The sequence below is a fragment of the Hipposideros armiger genome, unplaced genomic scaffold, assembly GCF_001890085.2.
Source record: "Hipposideros armiger isolate ML-2016 unplaced genomic scaffold, ASM189008v1 scaffold_610, whole genome shotgun sequence".
NCBI classification, from domain to species: domain Eukaryota; kingdom Metazoa; phylum Chordata; class Mammalia; order Chiroptera; family Hipposideridae; genus Hipposideros; species Hipposideros armiger.
Genome location: NW_017731960.1, coordinates 654,931 through 675,441, shown reverse-complemented (window position 1 = coordinate 675,441; position 20,511 = coordinate 654,931). Strand labels below are relative to the sequence as shown.

Sequence of the window (20,511 nt, the reverse complement as noted above, 5' to 3'; positions counted from 1 at the left end):
TAAGAACCAGGGTCTAAGGGGAGGGCTTGCTTGACACCAGCTTTCTACACTCATGACCATGTTTAACGATATTAGCACTTTAAAAATAAAATTAGTCTCATAATTTCTGAAAAAAATTCTTAGAGGTGAGATGAGGTTGGCTAAGCCCCACACAAACGGCAACAGCATTTTCTTGTATCTCCTCATTCTGACTTGTTCGTATGCCCCCTCGTTAGTGTGTCTGTGTGATGTGATATAATGCTTTACATCTTGTTTTGTATCAACAGTGTTTGATCATAAATCAGCACTGAGGATTGAGGGCTTAAATTCTCAGATCTAGGGATTGAAAGAAAGGGAAGGAGGAAAGCAGAAAGGAAGAGAGGGAGAATAATGCGTGTGTGCTTCAGGGAGGCTGTTCCTTATTGTGAATACTTAGAATCATCAGAACAAAGTGTCCGCTGCAATATTTATTACAGCTAGGATGAGTCATTTTAGACATAAAAAAAAAATCAAAGGAAGGGATGGTGGGTCACAGTCACAGGCTTCAGTGACTTGCTGCAGTGACTCCGTAGCTTTTATGGCTACCCCTCCTTCAGGCTAGCCCCTCCTGCCCGATCCTTCTCCCCCTTGGGAAGAAAATAATTGAGGAAGATGAAGTTAGTCCCGCTGGGCATAGCAGTGACTTCTACAGAGAATACTAATTTACACATATATGGAACATTCAGTTGGGGTTTGACCACACAGGTTGTTCGTTTGTTTATTTGTTTTGTAGCCACAGTTTTCCAAGTCTTTCAAATTTTTAAGGATTTTGAATTTATCAGTGTGGTACAGCTTGTCTTCTAATGCTACAGAAAGTAAGATTTCATATTTTCCATGTGTTGTCCAGGGCTACTTGAGAATGATTCAGTGGATTAAAGTTGTGGCAGATATTTAAACTATAGAACAATCATTTGGAATAAAAACTTGAATATTTTGCCTGTTTATTTTATTTTCCTGGGGGTCAGGAATAACCAAGTGCCAGCTTAGTTATCTATGAGGCTGAAACAAGAACATAAGACTTGAAAGAATAAATGAGTGTTAAATGCATCATCTTAGCATGTTGTCTGTGTGCTTGTGTTGTAATGGTAATTCTGATGTGGGACTAAATTCATGATTCAGAACGAACCTTTAAGGTTTAATCAACATAAATATTGTATTACCTTTTGCAAAGTGCTGTAACCTCTAGTTCTTTTCCAGTTTAAGGTTATTCTTAGGATTCACATCTTTGCTATTGCTGCTATTCTTTAGGCATATTCAAAACATGAGTGAGATCAAGACTGATGTTGGACGAGCTCGGGCATGGATACGATTGTCTCTAGAAAAGAAACTCTTGTCCCAGCATCTCAAGCAGCTACTCTCTAACCAACCTCTCACCAAGTAAGAGCTTGCCTCTTGAGGCATTTCTGTTTCTATGACCTGTGTGCTTAGAAAAGCAAATTGCATAAGCTCACAAACTGGTTTTATTTTTCTTACGTAGTGAGAAGTCTCGAGGTAGGCAGTCTGCAGTGCGTGCCGTCGTTGATGCAGGCTCTTTGTCCCTCTCCTCCTGGACTGTCCTCAGTGTGTGTTAATCACCTCATGACCGCACGATGGCTAGTCTTGTATAAATTACTGAGTCAAAGCGTATGACTGGTTTAAAATGAATATCACCAACAAATTGCTTTCCTGAAGTTTTCATTCCACTATCAGAATTGCTATTTACTACTTTTTCCTCCTAGTCAGCACTGGTCATCATTTTTAAATTTTTATTAGTTTGATAGACAAAATGGACTCGTGGAGTTTTTTCCCTTTATTTGCTAACTAGATTAAAAATATACTGTTAACTATCCATTGTTCGTTTTTGTAAATTGTCTATTCTTTTCAGATTACAGTTTCTACCCATAGATTGTCTAAGTGGAAGTTTTTACTTTTAATGGAAGACAGAGTGAAACCTATACTATACTATTGATTTGTGCTTGTCTTACCCTTTCCTAGAAAGCTTTATAAGCGGTACGCCTTTCTACGTTGTGAAGAAGAAAGAGAACAGTTTCTTTACCACCTTCTTTCCCTCAATGCTGTGGACTATTTCTGCTTCACCAGCGTGTTCACCACTATCAGTAAGTCTGCAGAATTGACTGTTAAGTGACTAATGGAACAACAGTTCATATTTTTCAAAGTGAGCCATACCATAGTACAGTGAGATAGACACTGTGATGCCCCCTTCCCCCATCGCCCTTCAGGAATGAAGGTTATGCTCCAGCTGCTGCTGGAAGACCGCCCTCAGCTCTCAGCCCTGTGGGGAGTGCCTCACCAAAGAAAGCTACCTGACCCAGGTGAGCCCTCCTGCCGGGGCCGGCCAGCCTCCTGTGACTGGTCCAAGGACTGTCTCAGAACTCACCATCCGATCAGCTGAGGACTTCATTGTGACTGCATCACAGCTCAACTTGTCCCTTCCTGCTTTCTTCCTCACGTGTTGATCCCAGAAGCAGCATTCTGAATGCTAATTTCTGACTCGGAGTCTGCTTCCCAGGAAACCCAATCTGCAATAGGAAATGGGATGGATGTGAAAAGGAATGTGTTATTAACCAAATATTCTTATATCTTATCCAACACACATAAATTCAAAGAATGAGTATATGATAATAAACTGCTACAAGTGAACATTGCTAAACTTTGGTGATTCAGAAGGACTTGAGGATCTTGACAGACGTCGTAGGTCTGCAGAGGAAGAAAATACTGATTAGAGACGTGTTTTGGATAAGCTGAATTACAGCATTTATTCTGTTCATTACTAAATCTTATTTGCAATGGGTCCCCTTCCCTACTTTAGAGAATTTTTACTTGTATCAGTTTGAAGTTGTATTCAGCCGCAAGTATCAGAAACTTAAAAAACAGTGGTTTAAACAAATTGGTCATTTTATTTTTGTTACATAATGAGAAGTCTTGAGGTAGGCAGTCCATAGTGCCATCATGGACGTAGGCTGTTTATCCCTCTGCTCCTAGACAATCCCCACTATGTCCTAATGACCTCATGGTTACAAGATGATTATTGTCAATCCACCTTCCAGCAGGAAGAAGGAAAAAGGGTAAAAATCTGCTAGAAGGGCCGGCCGAGTGGCTCAGTTGGTTAAGAGCTCGCGCAAGAGTGCAAGTTCTGAGCAACAGTGGTTCGATGCCCGGCCCGAGCTGAGTTGCCGCTGAGCTGCCAACAGGTAGCAGGATGGCTCAGCTAAAAAAAAACCAAAAAACAAAACAAAACAAAACAAAATCTGCTAGAAAAGCATAATATTTTGAGAAATCAAAATAAACATCACTAACATTTCATTGGCCAGAATTGTGTTGCTTTTTTGGTTTTTCTATTCTCTGGTAGAGACAAACAAGGGAAAATGGAATTGGAATGGTAAATTGGGCCAACCTATAATATCCATCAGGCTACTATTAGTTTATTAGGCTACTGAAAGTATAAGAAGATAAGATGTTATTTACAGTTTTGAAAGAGAATAGCAGTAGGGGTAGTTAGGACTCTCCAAGATCCTCCTTATATCTGCAGATTTCTCTTCATCTGAGAAACTTTCAATATGAGGAACTGAGATGCTTCGTGAAAGAGCTATTCTGAGTTTAAATAATATTACTCTTTTTCTACTTTATTGAGTAACTGCCACGCATCTCCGGGCCCTTTACAGCCACAGAACTGCTGACCTTAATAGGTCTTTTTCATCAGCTTTTCTAATCCTGTCAGTGAAAGATTCAAATGAGAGAAGCCTGTGGCACCTAAAATAGTCTAGCTCTAACCTCTTCTGCTTTCAGTTTCAAAAGCCATTTGACTCTGGTGATTACTAAACCATGAAACTATGGCCTTTACTCTGACTTTTTCCTTTCCTTCAGCCAAAGTCAGAGGACAGAAAGGGAGGTTATTCACCCAACAGAAAGAAAGTGATTTATGTAAAATTGAGGAAATAAACCATTTATCCCCTTGCTTTTCCTCATCGTAAGAACGCATTGAACCATAAGCCCATATTGTAAGGCTGTATCTGGGAACCTTGTCTAGTAAAATGTTTTTCATCCTACGTGTAGTTCTTTCAAGGAGAGCTTCTAATACACCCTCTTGTGAATGAGAAGAAATCCCAAGAATTAAAACAAAAAATATTAATTCTACCCTGCTTAAAAAACAAGAAAGCGTGGCTCTGAAGGATAAAAATGTGCTAATGTGTTTCAGCCATCTCCATTTTTTAAAGGAAAATGATGGGAGTGTCGTAATGTCTAACTTGATTGTGTTGCTACATTTGAGCAGAAGACAGTGGTAGGACAGTGACATCTAGTGGTGTGCCTTTTGAACAGCTTGCAAAAAAGGTTTCCCACAGCTCTTTGCACCTCTTGATTCTTTTCCTCAGGCCCCTCTGTGAGTCATCTCAATAGCTTTCCAAGTTGTGGCTTATAGACTGTATGTTATATCCAGAACGCTGGTGCCATTGTTTAGTACTCTTGGCTGTGCATATTGAGCTGTAAAATTCGAATGGGAAAGCTCTGAAGTGCAGTGCTTTCAAGCAGTGCCCAAGAAAATCAGCAGCAAGGGGATCCTATCCAAGAAGTCATCCACCCCCTTTTTCATATGAAACCATGCCAGGAACCATGCTCATTTGTACTCGATTTTGGAACAGAGTTAATAAAAACATTAAAGCAATAAAAATACTATATAGCACCGACAGTGTTCATGTCCTCAGGTGAATACCTGGTGCTGATTCCTGAGATTGTTTATAAATGTAGCAGTGATGCATATCACCATGGTGATACGCATGCCATGCATACATGGTGATGGATACGCCGGGGAAACCACCGTAGGTATTATATTAGGACTTATGGCTTATAAACTGGACCTCACCTTTCTAAACTGGGAGAGGTTATGACCTCATCTTTTTGTTTACGTACATCTTGATAGATTGTAAAAAGTGAATTATCTGTGAAAGCCAACTGAATTCTTAATACATATTTGTTTTGTTATCAAGGGAATTTTATTGTAATTTTTAATTAATTTCAGCCATTTTCTTTCAGTGATTCCATATAGGTCAGTCATCATCCCCATCAAAAAGCTGAGCAATGCAATCATCACATCGAACCCCTGGATCTGTGTGTCGGGGGAGCTAGGAGACACGGGAGTGATGCCGATTCTCAAAAACCTCCTCGAAATGACTTTTGAGGTAGGTCCAGCTGATACCTTTCTTAACAGGAACTGCTGTGCAGTTTTACACAAGGGTTCCAGTTTCACTTTTTCTCTTTGCCTTGCGTCAGACAGGATAGGGAATACTCACGCATGCAGGATCATTTTTGTGATCACATCTCTAAAGTTGTCTTAAACACGCTCATTTGTTTTGTATTTTTATTGTCATTATTTTAATTGCTAAGCTCTATTTTTCTGCTTGTAATGGTGCACTGTGGGGCTTTGCCAGGTCCTGTCCCATGATCCCCAGTGCCTTAGCACTAAATGCTTTCCCCACAGTGGTTCTCTTCCTTACTGTAAAATGCTCCCTGCCTGAACCTGGACAAAAGGACAGGAGAGCTGACATCCATGCTTATGGCTTTTAGACCACATGGGGACATTTACAAAGTGATTTTGTAAAAATACCTTTCACTGCTGTAGTTCAGGTCTCACCTGGTGAAGTATTCCCATATGTTTGAGTCCACACGCAGGTTGATCCTGGCATGCAGGACACAGACAATACCTGCTCTTGTTTCAGGAGGGAAGTGGTACTAACTGAACATCCTGTTCTCATGTTCCCTGCAATCTAAGACTAGCACTTTCCATTCAGAGTCATAACACCCCCCAAGAGCCCATTTTGGCCTATCCAGTGAATTTGTAGCCATCTGTATATAAAAGATTAAAACCCTGGGCTTTTCTTTGACTACCAAGTATGGGATATAAACTGCATTTTAGGTCCCAACTCGCGTTTCCCAACTCGCAGTCTGCCCACGTCTCCCCATGCTGCAGCCACAACTAATTGACAAGGCCGTCCTCCGTCCCCTGGTCACTGTGATGCCTTCTCACTGCCATACAGAGAAGGCAAGGGCTTTCAGAACGCACAGCTCTGATGTTCCCAACCTCACACAGTCATTTGGGGTCTGGGATCCTTTTTCAAAATTTAAAAGTCAGAATTTAATGGATATTTATTTTTGCTATTCCTATTATCATCGCTTCCTTTTGTAGTTGTTCATAAAGAGCCAGGAAGGATGTCGATTAACTATGCTTTTTGTTTTATGGTAGCTTCAAAGACTTCTAATGGATGAGGTTTGAGGTCACTTCTGCCTTAGTATTTTATTAGAAACAGAAAAATAACCATGTCAGTGATTTTTTTTTTTTTTGCATCTATAGTTGTTTTTCTGACCTCTCTGAACCCAAATAGCATCCTTTTCCCACTTCTTGAAATTCTTCTCATCCTTTAAGGCACAAATCATTGTCTGTGTGATGTCTCTGGGTTCCCCAGTTAGAAATAAGTGTTCCCTCCCCGGGGTTCTCCTAGCAGTTGTTTCCATCTCTAGCACCTTGTGCAGTCCTCCTCGTTAGATAGTTAATGTCCATTTGTGTGCTGTCTCGTGAGGTGTGAATATATTTGTCTAGCACATTAGCCCGGCACAGTATGCAGAGTGGGTTCTCTGCAGTTAAGTTAGATAGAACCAGAGTACCACAGGTAAAGCTGAGAGGTAGTGGGATGCGATCGGGTACTGAATAACCCGTGGTCCTGTCCCTGCAGTGCCAGAACCTGGGGAAGCTGACCACTGTTCAGATCGGTCACGATAACTCAGGACTGTTAGCCAAGTGGCTGGTGGACTGTGTCATGGTCAGAAATGAAATCACAGGACATACATACCGGTAAGTAAATGTCCTTGGGAGCTCAGAATTCTTTGTTTGAGACACTTGAGACAAGAAAACATTTAAGAATTTTTTTCTTTCTAAAGCTTCCCACTGCCTTCTGAATTTTAGCTTAGTTTTTTGGGTTGTTTTGTTTTTGTTGATATAATACAAAATTGCCCCAAAAAGTCTTTAGAAAAACTGATTGTATTTGCTGCTAATGCTTAGTCCACAAGTGTTGCATATTGTTTTGAAAAAAATTGATGTAACTCTGATTAAGAAAGGAAGAAAGAAAAAAGAAGCTTAAAATAAGCCAGGGAGAAGAAAGGATCTTTTGGAATCTGCTGGTTAAGGCCAGCACTCCCCTTTGGGGACAGTCTCCTGTTTTCTTCTGTAACTTAACTCCCACATTCATTTATAGTTTGAAGATATTCTTTATAGAACTAATCACAAAATTTTAATATAGGCTATGTATGAGAAAATATTAAAGAATTAACTTGGTTAGGTGTGATAACAATGTATGGCTATATAAGAGAGAATATCTTTATATTTTAAAGATTTATACTGAAGTGTTTTTAGGAGTGAAATGTCCTGGTGTGTGATTTACTTTAAAATGCTTCAGCAACAAATGAAGCATACAGCAAAACGTTAAGTCTAGGTGGTGAGAATACGGATATCTATTATACTATTCTCTCTACTTTTCTATATGTTTGAAATTTTTAATAATTGAAAGAAACAACCCACAGACACAAAAATTATGGGCTTCACCCATGATGCTATTTTTTAAACTCTGATTAAAACTAGTAAAAGATTGGCAATTCAGAAATTTTGTTTTTTTGGGTTTTGTCCTGCTAGGTTCCCATGTGGTCGATGGCTGGGAAAGGGCATTGATGATGGGAGCCTGGAGAGAATTCTTATTGGAGAATTGATGGCACCAGCCGCAGATGAGGATCTAGTGAAGCAGTGTCGGACTCCACCCCAGCAGAAATCACCCACCACAGCCAGGAGGCTGAGTGTCACGTCACTAACTGGAAAAAGCCCCAGTTAGTACTGGTTGTTTTTTGGTTTTTTTAATTTTCCAAAGTGCCTCAAATGTTGCAGATGTCATGTGGCCATTTCACAGAAAACTGTCACATTAATAAATTCTGGTAGGAAGATTAAAAAGAAAGAAACTGAGGAAAATTAATTTGGGAGGAGGGACTTTAGAAAAGAGGGAGAAAAGACAAAGAGAAAAAATAAGACAAGGCATTAGAAATAATTAAAAGCCTAAAGAATTTAGATGTTAAAATGAAAACTGCATGTTCTGTTTCAATTAAGCCATGGAAATATGAATCATTAAACCTAAAGGAGCAACAAGGACAGTTATATATGACAGTACTCCCAGATAGCCACCTCTAGCTATCGAGAGCCCCTTATACTAAGAGGGATTCTAAAACTTCTTCTCCCCACCCCCAACTTTCTATAGAAAGGATGAAACAAGGTATTATAAAGAGTAAGTTCTATAGATAGGATACTGTGTTCACATGCCATTTTTAATAGTACAGTGAACTTCTATTTATATTAATTTAGGCTTTAGTAGGCTGAGTAATGTCTCCCAAGGATATTAGATCCTAATCCCCAGGAGCTGTAAATGTTATCTTATTTGGAAAAAGATATGATAAATTAAGAATTTTCAGATGGAGAGATTATCCTGTATTATCCGGAGTGGGGGAGGATGGGGGGGCGTGCTAAGTGCAATCCCATATTCTTATAAGAGAGCAGCAAAGGGAGATCAGGCGCACACAGAGAAGTCAGTGCAAAGACAGAAGCAAAATGGAGTGATGCAGCCACAGCCAAGGAAAGCTGGCAGCTACCAGAAGCTTGAAGGGACAAGAAGCATATTCCTCTAGCCTCTGAGAGGAGCGCGGCCCTGCTGACACAGTGATTTTTGCCCTGGGATACTGATTTCTGACTTCTGGCCTTCAGAACTGTGAGAGAACAAATTTCTGTTGTTTTAAGCCAATGAGTTTGTGGTAATCTATCACAGGAGCCACAGAAAACTAATGCAAAGGCAGTATGATTTAGTGAAAAATCACAAAAGTTTATCAATGAAGTGGTTTTATTTCAGCTATAGACAATAGCCATAAGTAGAGTAACAAAAGTACCTAAGAGGTCCTTAGTTCACTAACAAAGTTGTTTCCTTACATAGTATTAGTCCCAGTCCATTTGTTAGCACATGGCGATATATTCACCATTAGAATATTATCTAAAAAGCCCTCTTATCCTTTCATAAAGTATTCCCCTGATTCATAAATCCTTTCTGCATTCAAAAGTAAACTGTACACCACGCACCCACTAGCAGAGATAAAATTTAAGATGATAACCCCATATATTGTTGAGGATGGAGAGCAGCTCATACACTGCTAGTGGGAATGCAAAAGGAAAAGCAGTTTGGCAGTTTCTTTTAAAAATATACATCTGCTTCCCATCCATTTGACCCAACATCCCACTCCTAGATGTTTACCCAGGGGAAATGAATACCTGTACCTACACTAAGACTGGTCCTCTGATATTCGTAGCAGCTTTCCTCGTACGTAGTAGTCAGAATGGACACAACCCTAGTATCCACCAAGCATGTGATGGTATGTCTCGTCAACAGGATGTTTCTCAGCAGTATATAAAAATGAACACACTGCTGATGCATCTAACAACATAGATGAGTCTCTGAAGCGTTCTGCTAAGCGAAATAAACTAGACACGAAGGACTCTGTCCTATATGATTCCATTGATATTAAATTCTGCAAAAGTCAATGTAGTAACAATAGGAAGCAGATCAGCAGGTGCCAGGGGTTGGGAGCTGGGGAACGGGATTGACTGAAAGGGGCACGGGGGAACTTTCTGGGTTGATGGAAATTTTCTGTATTTTGATTGTAGTGATGGGTACATGACCATATGTCTATTAATACTCACCCAATGGCACACTTAAAATTGCTGAATTTATTGTATGCAATTACGCTAATTTAAAATTTAAAAGTAGATTTCAGCTCAGTCCATCCAAATTATTACAACTTCTGAATCAGTCCAGTTTCATGGGATATACCTGTTTTCAGAAGCCTTACCTTCACTTTTGGTCGTATTTTCTTTCCTTACTCAATAAGCAGAAAATTTTAAATAACCTGAAACTCAGAGATGGGTAACGGTATTTTCTTACAGTGTGTGCAAGGTGATATTTAGAGAACTAAAGGTTTTAAATCAGTTCCAATATACTCCTGATCAGTACAGAGCTCTTTTGGAATGAACAAAGGCTTTTAAAATAGATGTTAATGTTTAAAAGAAAAAAGACTCAGAGAATGCTATAAAAGTAAAAATAAAACTACTAGGTAGCTAAAGAGGCCACAGAATCAGTGCTTCAATCATAAGAGGTTTCTATTTTAACAATTTTTATGCATTGATGTATAAAAAACTTACTTGAGTTTTTCCTAAAATGAATTCAGAGATTCTTAAACACTAGAATGTATAGTTTGTCCTTTACAGTATGCTATGTCAATTAGATATAATAGTTAATCACCACAAGATTATACCAAATGTATACTTTTTCTCTTGTTACCTACTTCTATCTCTGGATTAAGCCTGTTAGCCACTTTTTTTTTTTAAGCCATTCTTGGGGTTTGGGAGGCAAAGGCAGTTTAGATCCCATCCATGCAGCCCACCAAGCTCTCCCCCAAGGACCAGAGTCTAGATGAGCAAGTGCTGGCTGGAGAAAGAAGCAGTGCCCACGTGGACTGACTAGCCAGGAAAGGAAGGCATTCTGATCTTCAGGCGGGATGCCCCAGTGGGCCTGGCATCTTTTCTTTATTTTAAACACAGCAGCAAAAACACAAATTCCAGGTTAGCCATTCAGAGCCTCAGCAGCTTTGGTCTGTGCCCACTAAGGAATTTGGAGCCAGGTGGGATAAGGGAGTGGGGTACCTGAGAATGAAGCTGTGGGCCTTCCCCACCTCACTTTCAGATCCTGGGGACTTGCCAGCACTTGGGGCAGGCACTATGCCAGGTTATTTACACGTAATGTCTCATTCGGTTTTCCCAGTGACCCATATACGAGGTATGCATTTTTCCCTATTTTAGGTTGAGGAAATTCCTACCCTAAGGCAGTTAGACATTTGACCAATGCTATAGATTACTGACAAGTGGAAAGGCTGGGAGTTGAACCTAGGGGTCTCTTGGATTCTTTTCCATTGTGCCAAGATGTCTCTCACTTGGCCGCACGGGCCTGAGGCAAGCCCCTGGCCTAGCCAGCCTGCGCTGGTGAACTGTTTCCTGCGTAGATGGGCACAGCTCATACCCCACAGGACTCTGGTTTATTTCCCTTGTATGAGAATTCAGCCAGTTTTTTATTTTTCAGAACCCAATGCTGGACAGATCCAAGAAGGAATTGGAGAAGCTGTGAACAACATTGTGAAACATTTTCACAAACCTGAAAAAGAGGTATGATGAGCTATAAAACTTAGTGGAGTAAGATTTTAAAGCCTCTTTTATACATGATACATAAGGCAATACAGGGTGTTTTAAATCTCACTTGTAAGCTCTCTAATAACTGCAGAAAGCATGCTTCGTAGCTGTGCTATGCACTTGTTTTCTCTAGTATTTTTCTCAGACATAAACATAGACACCTCACATTGTTCTTTGGCAACGTGTTATGTTCCACAGAGAGGGAGCCTCACGGTGTTGCTCTGTGGAGAAAATGGCCTGGTCGCAGCACTGGAACAAGTTTTCCACCATGGGTTCAAATCTGCCCGCATCTTTCACAAGAATGTCTTCATCTGGGACTTCATAGGTAAATTAAAGCAGATGTATGTTATTGTACAGTCAATGAAATGTTTCTTAGAAAACTCAAAGATCCAGGAATTGAGCAGATAACAGATAATGATAAGGGAGTATGTTTTTAAAAATAAATATCAAACAAGCACCACCCTTGCTTTTCATTCAGTCAACAAATACTTACAGTATCCACAGTATTCTAAATACTGTTCTAGATGCTCCCGATATACATCAAGATGTAAGTAAACAAACACAAAAACCTACATTCTGGTCTGGGTGGGGAGGACACGTAATACACAGAAACATAACAAATATGCAATTTAGCTGGTGTGTTAGCAGGTGATCACTGATCTGGAAAAAACAGAGCAAGGTAAAAGGAAATGGAGTGGCAAATGCCCTTTTAAATGGGGTCATTATAGGCTTTGTTGGCAAGGTGACATTTGAGCAAAGACTTTAAGGAAGTGAGGAAGTGAGCCGTGTAGTGTCTGGGAGGAGGCACTCCAGGCTGAGAGAACCACAGGGCAGGTGCCCCAGGTGGAAGTGCGCCTGGCCCCTTGGTGAAATAGCCATCCGTGTGAGGGAAGCAAAGTGAGGAGAAAGGATGTTGGGGGCGACAGGTATTTACTGCCAGAGACAGGTTGTGTTGTGCCATCTAGGCCATGTGAAGGGCTTTGGTCTGTATCCTGAATGAAATGGGAAGTCATTGGGAGGCTTGGAGCTAAGGGGTGACATGAAATAACACGTTTTAAACGGATTACTCTAGCTCTGTGCTGTCCAATATGGTAACCACTAGCCTCATGTGGCTATATAAATTTAAATTGATTTAATTTAAATGTAGAATTTACTTCCTTAGTCACAGGGGCCCTACTAGTAACTACCAGTTGGACCTTACAGGTAAATGTTTCCATCATCACAGAAAGTTCCATAGAAGTGTGCTGCTCTAGCTTGCTAAACTTTGTAATCTTTATTTTGGTATGCAGTTCTGCTAGAATTCCCAGTTTCTTTAAAGGGTTGATTAATCATTTTGTGTTTTGTAAATAAGGAATAGGTGAAGTAGTTGATTTCATGTAACAGAATTTTTGGACAAAGAAAGGAAAGTTGACAGATTAGGCCCTGGGCCTAGGCATTGTAGGCATTCTAGAATGCCTGGAATATTATTGCTCCTGCTTCTGATATGTGTACACTTTTTTTTTTTTTTTAAGCTGAGCCATCCTGCCACCTATTGGCAGCTCAGTGGCAGCTCAGCTTGGGCCGGAATCAAACCGCTGTTGCTCAGAGCTCAAACCTTTGAGCGAGCTCTTAACCAACTGAGCCACTCAGCCAGCCCCACATACCTTTTTCTCAGAGTTACTGACTCAGTTGCATTTCAAGAGTTTTGTTGCAAAGTGTTAGCCAGCTCTTGTGTAACCAAAACAGAGGGCACCTTCTCAGTGGCCACCATGTGCTTGCTGCTCGCTCCTAGTAGATTCCTGTCTTAACAGTGGAGTCTATTTTTATTTTCTTTTTTTGCCAATTTCCATTTTATGAAGCTATTCTAAAGACAGTACACTTTCCAGCCTCCCAGAATGCAATCTAGATAAGAAAATAAACTCCCAGGAGCATATTGTTCCCCCATGAAGTGTTTAACCTCTCTGTTATGAAGTGTTGATGTGTTCTGTGATGTGACTCTGACTTCCTTCCCCAGAGAGAGCAGTTGCTTATTTTGAAACCACTGACCAGATTCTAGACAATGAAGATGGTGTCCTTATTCAGAAATCATCCTGCAAAACCTTCTGCCGCTATGTAAATGCTATTAATACTGCACCCAGGAGCATTGGGAAGGATGGCAAATTCCAGATTCTAGTTTGCCTTGGAACACGGTACAAAGCCAGTTCTTTTTTTTTTTTTAAGATTTTATTGGGGACTTGGGGGAGGGGAACAGCATTGGGGAATCAGGGAAGGGGAACAGACAAGTTGCTGTCCTTTTGTTATTCAGTCTAGTTGTGGAGGATGTCTCTTCACTGGCCCATGTTAGTATTATCATTGCGCTCTTCCCGGGTGAGGCAGATCAGTCGCTGGCCTCTGGACGGCCGCTCACGGTGGCTCTTGGCAGCTCATGCTGGCTGCCAGCCATTTGCGGTAGCTTGTGGCAGCCCACTGCAGCTCCACTGCAGCCTACGTCGTCGCCGGCGATGCACAGCAGCCCAGCTCCAGGTTGAGCTGTTACTCACCATCTTAGCTGTAGAGGGCAGTGTCACTGGCCCTCATGTGGGATCCGAACCAGTGCCCTGCTGCTCAGAGCTGGCGTCACAAGCCAACTCTTAACTGACGCACCACTTGACCGGCCCCTATAAAGCCAGTTCTTGACTTGCCCTATCTTTGCTACATGTTGACCAAGAGTCCAGAAAGTGTTAAAACCAGATTATTCCCCTTCCAAAGCTCTCCCATGGGTTTCTTTCATTCCAAGTTTCCTTATGAGACTACTGTTTATTGGGTACTTGGTGTGTGTTGGATAAGGCAATGTGCTAAAAACTTTATGTACATTATCTCATCTAATCCTCCTATTGTTCACCACCACCACTGCATTAAGTAGCAACTGATATTCCCGCTGTATAGATGAGAAAATAGAAAATAGATGAGGCACAGAGAAGTTAACAGATTTTCCCAAGGTTACACAGCTAGAATGAGTTGCACCCAAGATTCACACCCAGTCTCACTGCCGAGTCCAGGCTCTCAACCATTACACTGTCCTGGTCCCAAAGATAGGTAGGTAGGTAGGTAGATAGATAGATAACAGGTAGGCTGGTAGATAATCAGACACACCAACACATACACACACATATTTTTACTATGCAGTGCTTGTATGGTGTATATACACCACCATATTAAATTTAATAACATTATGGAATTTTTACTATATAAAATCCTCTCTTTAAGACAATTTCCTACCCCTTTACTTTTTGAAAATGACACATAGGAGCTGTATAATCCATTAATTTTTAACACCTCTAAGAATTGTAAGAAAGGAAACACACAAACCTTTAGAAGATTTTTTTGTGCAAGTTTGTTTTCCTCTAAGCCTGTGGAGGCCCCAAACAGAGGTGCAGGGTGGCCTAGAGACGCTGTCCTTGTTGTGAAAGGCACACTGAAAGATGTTCAGTCAGGGTGTCATAGGTACTTAGAGACAGATAATTACTGTCAGTGTTTAATCAGGACACACGGAAAACAGATTCTGTCCTGAACCAACTGGTTTACAGAACTAAGTTCTGAATTTTTTCATAAAAGGGGCCCAGTTTCAGCTGTGCTTTTCAAGTTCCTTTTGAACACGATCCTTATCTCCTTTTACCTCTTTTTTCAGTTCTGATTTATAGATCAATGCAACCCCTCTTTTGGTTTATAAAATCTGCTTAATATTCTTCTGCTTTGATTTGTTCCCTACTTTATTATGTTGTGTAAATAAAAAAAAATTTAAAAGGCTAGTCACTACTATGTAATGTAGCCTTTCTTCCCAAAAGGTTAGTGTACTTTGGCATGTCTTACTACACATGTCTGAGCAACACCCCTGTAAAAAGGAAATACAAAATGACATTCTGCCTCTTTTTAAAAGTATAAAATCAGAATAATTTCTTTAATGTGCAGAAGTCCTTACGGCCAACCTGTCCAGACCTTCTTTTAGAAACTGATGGGGTTTCCCATTAGCTTCCACTGCCTCATCACTGTATCTTTTTGACCAGGAAATATTCAGCTTCTTGCGTTTGGTTTCCTCTCTGCTGACCTCAGAGCTTAGCTAGATTTTGCCCCATCCAGCCCCACACCTGCCTTCCTGCTGGAAGCTCCCATATGAGCCTTGTTCTGCAGCGAAATCTGTGCTCAGGACCTGTTTCTGTTTGGGTCTGTAGGGACCGCCTGCTTCCACAGTGGATCCCGTTATTAGCCGAGTGCCCTGCCATTACCCGAATGTATGAGGAGAGCGCCCTCCTGAGGGACCACATGACCGTCAACTCCCTCATCCGCATCCTGCAGACCATCCAGGACTTCACCATAGTCTTAGAAGGCTCGCTCATCAAAGGAGTGGATGTGTAACCCAACTGGCTGGAAACTCTCAATCCAGACCCCTCGCTTCTGAACCTTCCCCGTCCACGGGACCGATCTGGACTTGTCTGACAAGGTAGTGAGTCACTGGGGGCAAGACACTGTATCCCCCAGTTTGAACAATCGTCACGCCACAGACAAGGTAAAATGCTGTATTGTAGTTCATTTGAACCAGGAATTTAGTATAAAATAGAGTATTTTCATGTGTTAGATGTGTGTAAATATGCTATCTTGTTTAAGAAATTATATTACTCTAATAAGATACTTTTCTTAGATTGAATATTCCTGTGACTTAAAAATGTGTAGCTTCAAAGCATTGGGAGTTGGGGGGATGAGTGGTGCTAGTCAGGAAGAAGCCAGTAAACATGTAAATATAGTGCAACCCAGTGGGGCTTTTTATTTCCTCCAGGTATCACAAAGGAACCCAGAGTGCATTGTTAAGTCGTATCCATCTATCCAGGTGTCTGATCCTTTGTATTGTGAATGTAAACAGCTTTACCTACTGTATGGGGTAGTCCTCACTTGTATTTTTTAAGTTACAAATGGTTTCATACATATGAATTGAGTCACTTCTCCAGCCTATTAGGAAATTTTTTTGTTAGCACAAGATGAAGATATAATTCAAATACTTTAAATACTGAACCCCAGGAGCTTGGCTGAACTGGAAAGGGAACACACAAAGCCCTGAGAAGTGTGTTAAATTGTGGGATTATACTTCTTTACACTTTGGAAAGATTAGCTTAGACTAACTTCATTCTTGGCATTTTTATTCTTGTTATTTGAGGTACTTTGGGCAGATGTGAATTTCAAAGCATTCGCCTCACAGTCATAACAACTGCAAACAGCAGTTCGATTCTGTACTTTTTATTTGGCCATCTAAACCCTGCAGAGGTCCCTTACCTCGTAAGGATAACCATAAACTCTGTCTTTGTTTGGTTCCAGTCACCCCTCCCCTCTCCCCGTGCCCATCCCCCTCTCAGGAAATGGAAGGAATGTCTAAGAAGGAGGAGGGCTCTGTGTGGTTTGGAATGTTTTTGTGAAAGTATTTGTTGACCATGATAATGCAAATAACAGAAAGAGAGAGAGAATGAACCTTCTTGGTGTTCGGGGCAAGCTTTATGTTCCTTTGTAAGAAGGGGCAATAATGTAAAACAACTCGCCCAGAGAAGGTGAAAGCTGGGACAGCACAGCCCGGCAGAGTGGAAGCAAAAGAAGAGGCAACAGTCTTACAAAACCAGTTGTTGTGAGCAACTTTCCAGTTTGGTATTTCATGAGGACGTTAAATAAATGTGGGTTAGCTAGTTAGTTACCTTAAGTCTTCATCTTGTGGTAGGTCCTGTACCTCTAATTAGGCATTTGCACATTGTTAGCAGTGAAATTGCCTCAGCAGAGCTCCGAGTTTTATTCCCACTTGTGGCTGAGAAGCAAAGCCATGGCCTCCCAGGACCCTTGTGCAATCTGAGGGTCCTGGGCTTTAGCCAACAGTGGTTTCCCTTATTTCCTAGAGGAAGAAACTAATGAAACAAGTGCCTCGCTCCCTTTACAAACACTGTATTCAGCCAAGGCACGCCCCCTTCCGATAGGGACTTAGTACTGGAGAAAGTAGGTCGGGAGGAGTTAAAGTTGTTAGAAACCCACGGAAAGGGTTTAAGAAGGTGGTTCTGGGCGACTTGGGGGACCGGAGATTTGTTTGCGTGAGGCTAATCAATAAGGTGTGTCCTAGTGGTGTGGCTGTGCGGGGACATGGAAAGTCTACTAAGGGAGAGAGACATCCAGAGCTTGTCCCACCCGGCTCTTACTGTGTTTCAGTGACCAGAAACAGTAAGCGGGTCCAGTCCAGGCTTTTGTTCTTACCTTTTCCACAAGGCCATGTTTCCGACACACTGGGCAACCTGAGAGTTGACTTAGGTTAGCACGCCCGAATTGAGTCATCTAGTCCCACCTTCTTGTTCTATAGATGGGAACACTTAAGGATTAAGGAGATTAAATACTTACTCCCACAGCTGGTCAGTGACAACACAGGGTCTACAATTAATGTTTTTTATTACACCAGACTGCATGAGATTGATCTCCAAGGCGTTCAATATTGATAGTCTTTCCACCCTTGGATCTTTATTCATTCACCTATACAGATAGGAAATAAGGATTAATATTCATGTAGAATAATCATTTGTAAGGATTAATATTCATTTTAACATTGTTCTCAAGTCGTTCAGAATTAACATCTATTGTAAAAACTTGGAGAAAATTGGGTTTGGAGCCTGTGAATAAAACCATCACTTTAGAAGGTAATACCCAAAACAAGAGTTTCATTCCACTTTGTGTAGTGTGACTGTAACAGTGAAGTGACCGATTTCAAAAGAATCACATCGAACTGACACACCCTGTACAATACCAGGCCCTTTAAAGTTGTCACCTTGGGAGCCCATGTACTTATTCCAGGGATCCAGCCAGTGCTCCAAACGCTGGGGACCTCCCTGTGAGCTGCTCCACAGGCTTCCCGCCCACGGTTTTCAGTATTGCCAGTGATGGTGAATCTTGGCCTTTAAGAAGAAATTTAAGTGCCAGCCGAGTGGCTCCGTTGGTTAAGAGCTTGCTCAAGAGTGTGAGCTCTGAGCAACAGCGGTTCAAGTTCCGGCCCAAGCTGAGCTGCCGTTAAGCTGCCAATAGGTGGCAGGATGGCTCAGCCAAAAAAATTTAAAAAAGGAAATTTAATATTTGGAAACAATAAAAAGTCCTTAGGATCCACGTTGATGAATACAAAGGGTGCTAAAGAAGAGTTTTGGGATCACATAAGAAACTTGTTAAAAAGTAAGCAATTGTTAACAAGTAAGACTTACGTGGCTTATAACTGTCTCTAAGCCGATACCAAAATATTTTGAGCAGGACAATAGCAGAATCCTTAGAATAAATGTACACAGGCTTCCACGCTGACTTGTGGAAGGACCATACCCATTTAGAAGTATCCTTTCTGCTATGTTAACTTTTCAAATTAGTACATTGCTTTATAATCACACCTCAAAGCTAAAGTAAATAAAAATCAAATTTTGTAATTAACTTTTTTTTTTCAAATTAAGTTAAAAGTAATGCCTGGAACCGTAACTAGTATTTTTACATAATAATCGTTTAAAAAGAAATTGTTTTAAAATTAAATTGCCAAAAACATTACCTCTTGAAACAGTTTTTTTCCAAGTGTTTTTCAAATATCCCAAAACTCCTAATCTCACCTTTGTGACAAGTGGCATTACACCAGTGTTGGTATTCCATGAGACCCTAGAGCTGTGCCTGGTCGAGGCTCATCAGTGCCTTAAAACTGACTGAGGCTCGTTGTGGAATAGCATGAATTGAGGTGCGAGGTGCAGGAAAACAGACTGCCGAGAACAAAAGGAAGGCCGCCCCGCCTGCTCCGTCCACTTTCCCACTCGGGGCAAGAATTCGGTGTAAGTCACTTAAAGTTTGCAATTTCCCTCTAAAATTTATTTTAAATGTTTCACACATTTTTGTACCTTTTGTAACCTTGTGGTATTTACTTTAACGTGGCTTTTTGAAAAATAATTTTAATGGACTTCTGTCACACTGTATGAGTGATATAGGGGAAATACTGAATTGCTTATATTTCCTTTTTTGGCAATAAAGCACTGTTGTATGTAAATGTAAGTGAAAGAAGGGTAGAGACTATACATAACAGTTTGTGTGTGGTACAAGTTGACACCTCTGAGATATTTTAAACCATGAGGCAACAGACGAGGACCTCAGATCCCCAGGGAAATATTTATTTGACAGCATTGAGAGTGTATCTCTTAATGAAATTTCTTCTTTCTGCTAAGAATTATGATTTTTCAGAAGATTTTTATTTTGAGAACTGTGAGTATTTTCTCTGTGAGGTTTACAGAAACTAAGTCTACCCTTTTCACCATGTTGAAAGGACAATCTGAACCTTAGCTATTTATATTTCAGTATTACACACCTTCTTTGATTGAGAATGGAGTCTTGAGCTGTTCTCTACTTTTATAAAGTGAATCCTATTTTCAATTCATCTCTGTCTTTGGAAGTCCTGTTTCTTATGTAAGTATTTGTCATACTACCATTCAGCTTAAAAGGAAACAGAAACGAATAATAAACTACTAGGTCCTTTATTCCTATTAAAATACATTTATGAATCTCTTCAATCAAACTGATGTCCAAGCTTTTTGAGGAGGGTGTCAATGGAATGTGATAAAAAAAATCCTAGGAGAACCTCATCCTTTCAGATTTTACTAAAGCTGATCATCTTCTCAAGGACAAAATAAAGATTGGCTCCAGAAAGGTTTGACACTGAGCAATTAATACCAGAATGAAAAAATCATCAAAAAATTTCTTTTCATTTGAAGAAATCCAGGGTATCCTTGGGTTATATGGGAAGGAATCATTCTTGATCCAGTTACCTGAATGTATCTGTATGTGGGTCCAGTCTTAATTCCAAACACCAAATCTTGTTAACAGTAGAGAGATATGGTAAGGAATTCCTGTTGTCTATCAAATGAAGGTGTTAAACATATAGAAAGAATTCTCTTTTGTTACACTTGAACCATGTATAAATGTACCCTGTATATCTTTTTAACTAATAGCATTTCTGCGTTTAAATTATGTTGTTTTTCTTTGTATTGTTAACAAAATGCATCAGAACTGGATTTTTTTTCTCATCTGAACATAATATAAAATTTAAAGAGTATTGTGATATCAAGCACTTTAGCATACATATCAGAGAAATTGACGTGGGTTTTTCACGTTTTGGAGTACATTTAAATATGACTTTTCATGCTTTG

At 40.5% G+C, this 20,511-nt stretch overlaps 1 protein-coding gene across 4 annotated transcripts in view; it reads left to right on the top strand.

Annotated features, from left to right (window-relative positions):
• DENND5B (DENN domain containing 5B) overlaps positions 1-16,690 on the top strand; it is a 158,531-nt gene extending 141,841 nt beyond the window's left edge. For all 4 annotated transcript variants that reach the window (XM_019624972.1, XM_019624974.1, XM_019624975.1 and 1 more), the window contains 9 exons: positions 1,267-1,395; positions 1,993-2,114; positions 5,047-5,192; positions 6,741-6,859; positions 7,694-7,881; positions 11,220-11,302; positions 11,525-11,651; positions 13,320-13,494; positions 15,514-16,690. In XM_019624972.1, coding sequence (XP_019480517.1) covers positions 1,267-1,395; positions 1,993-2,114; positions 5,047-5,192; positions 6,741-6,859; positions 7,694-7,881; positions 11,220-11,302; positions 11,525-11,651; positions 13,320-13,494; positions 15,514-15,697 — 1,273 coding nt within the window. In that variant the 3' untranslated portion in view covers positions 15,698-16,690. The remainder of the gene's footprint in view (positions 1-1,266; positions 1,396-1,992; positions 2,115-5,046; positions 5,193-6,740; positions 6,860-7,693; positions 7,882-11,219; positions 11,303-11,524; positions 11,652-13,319; positions 13,495-15,513) is intronic.
• Positions 16,691-20,511: the final 3,821 nt, after the last annotated feature.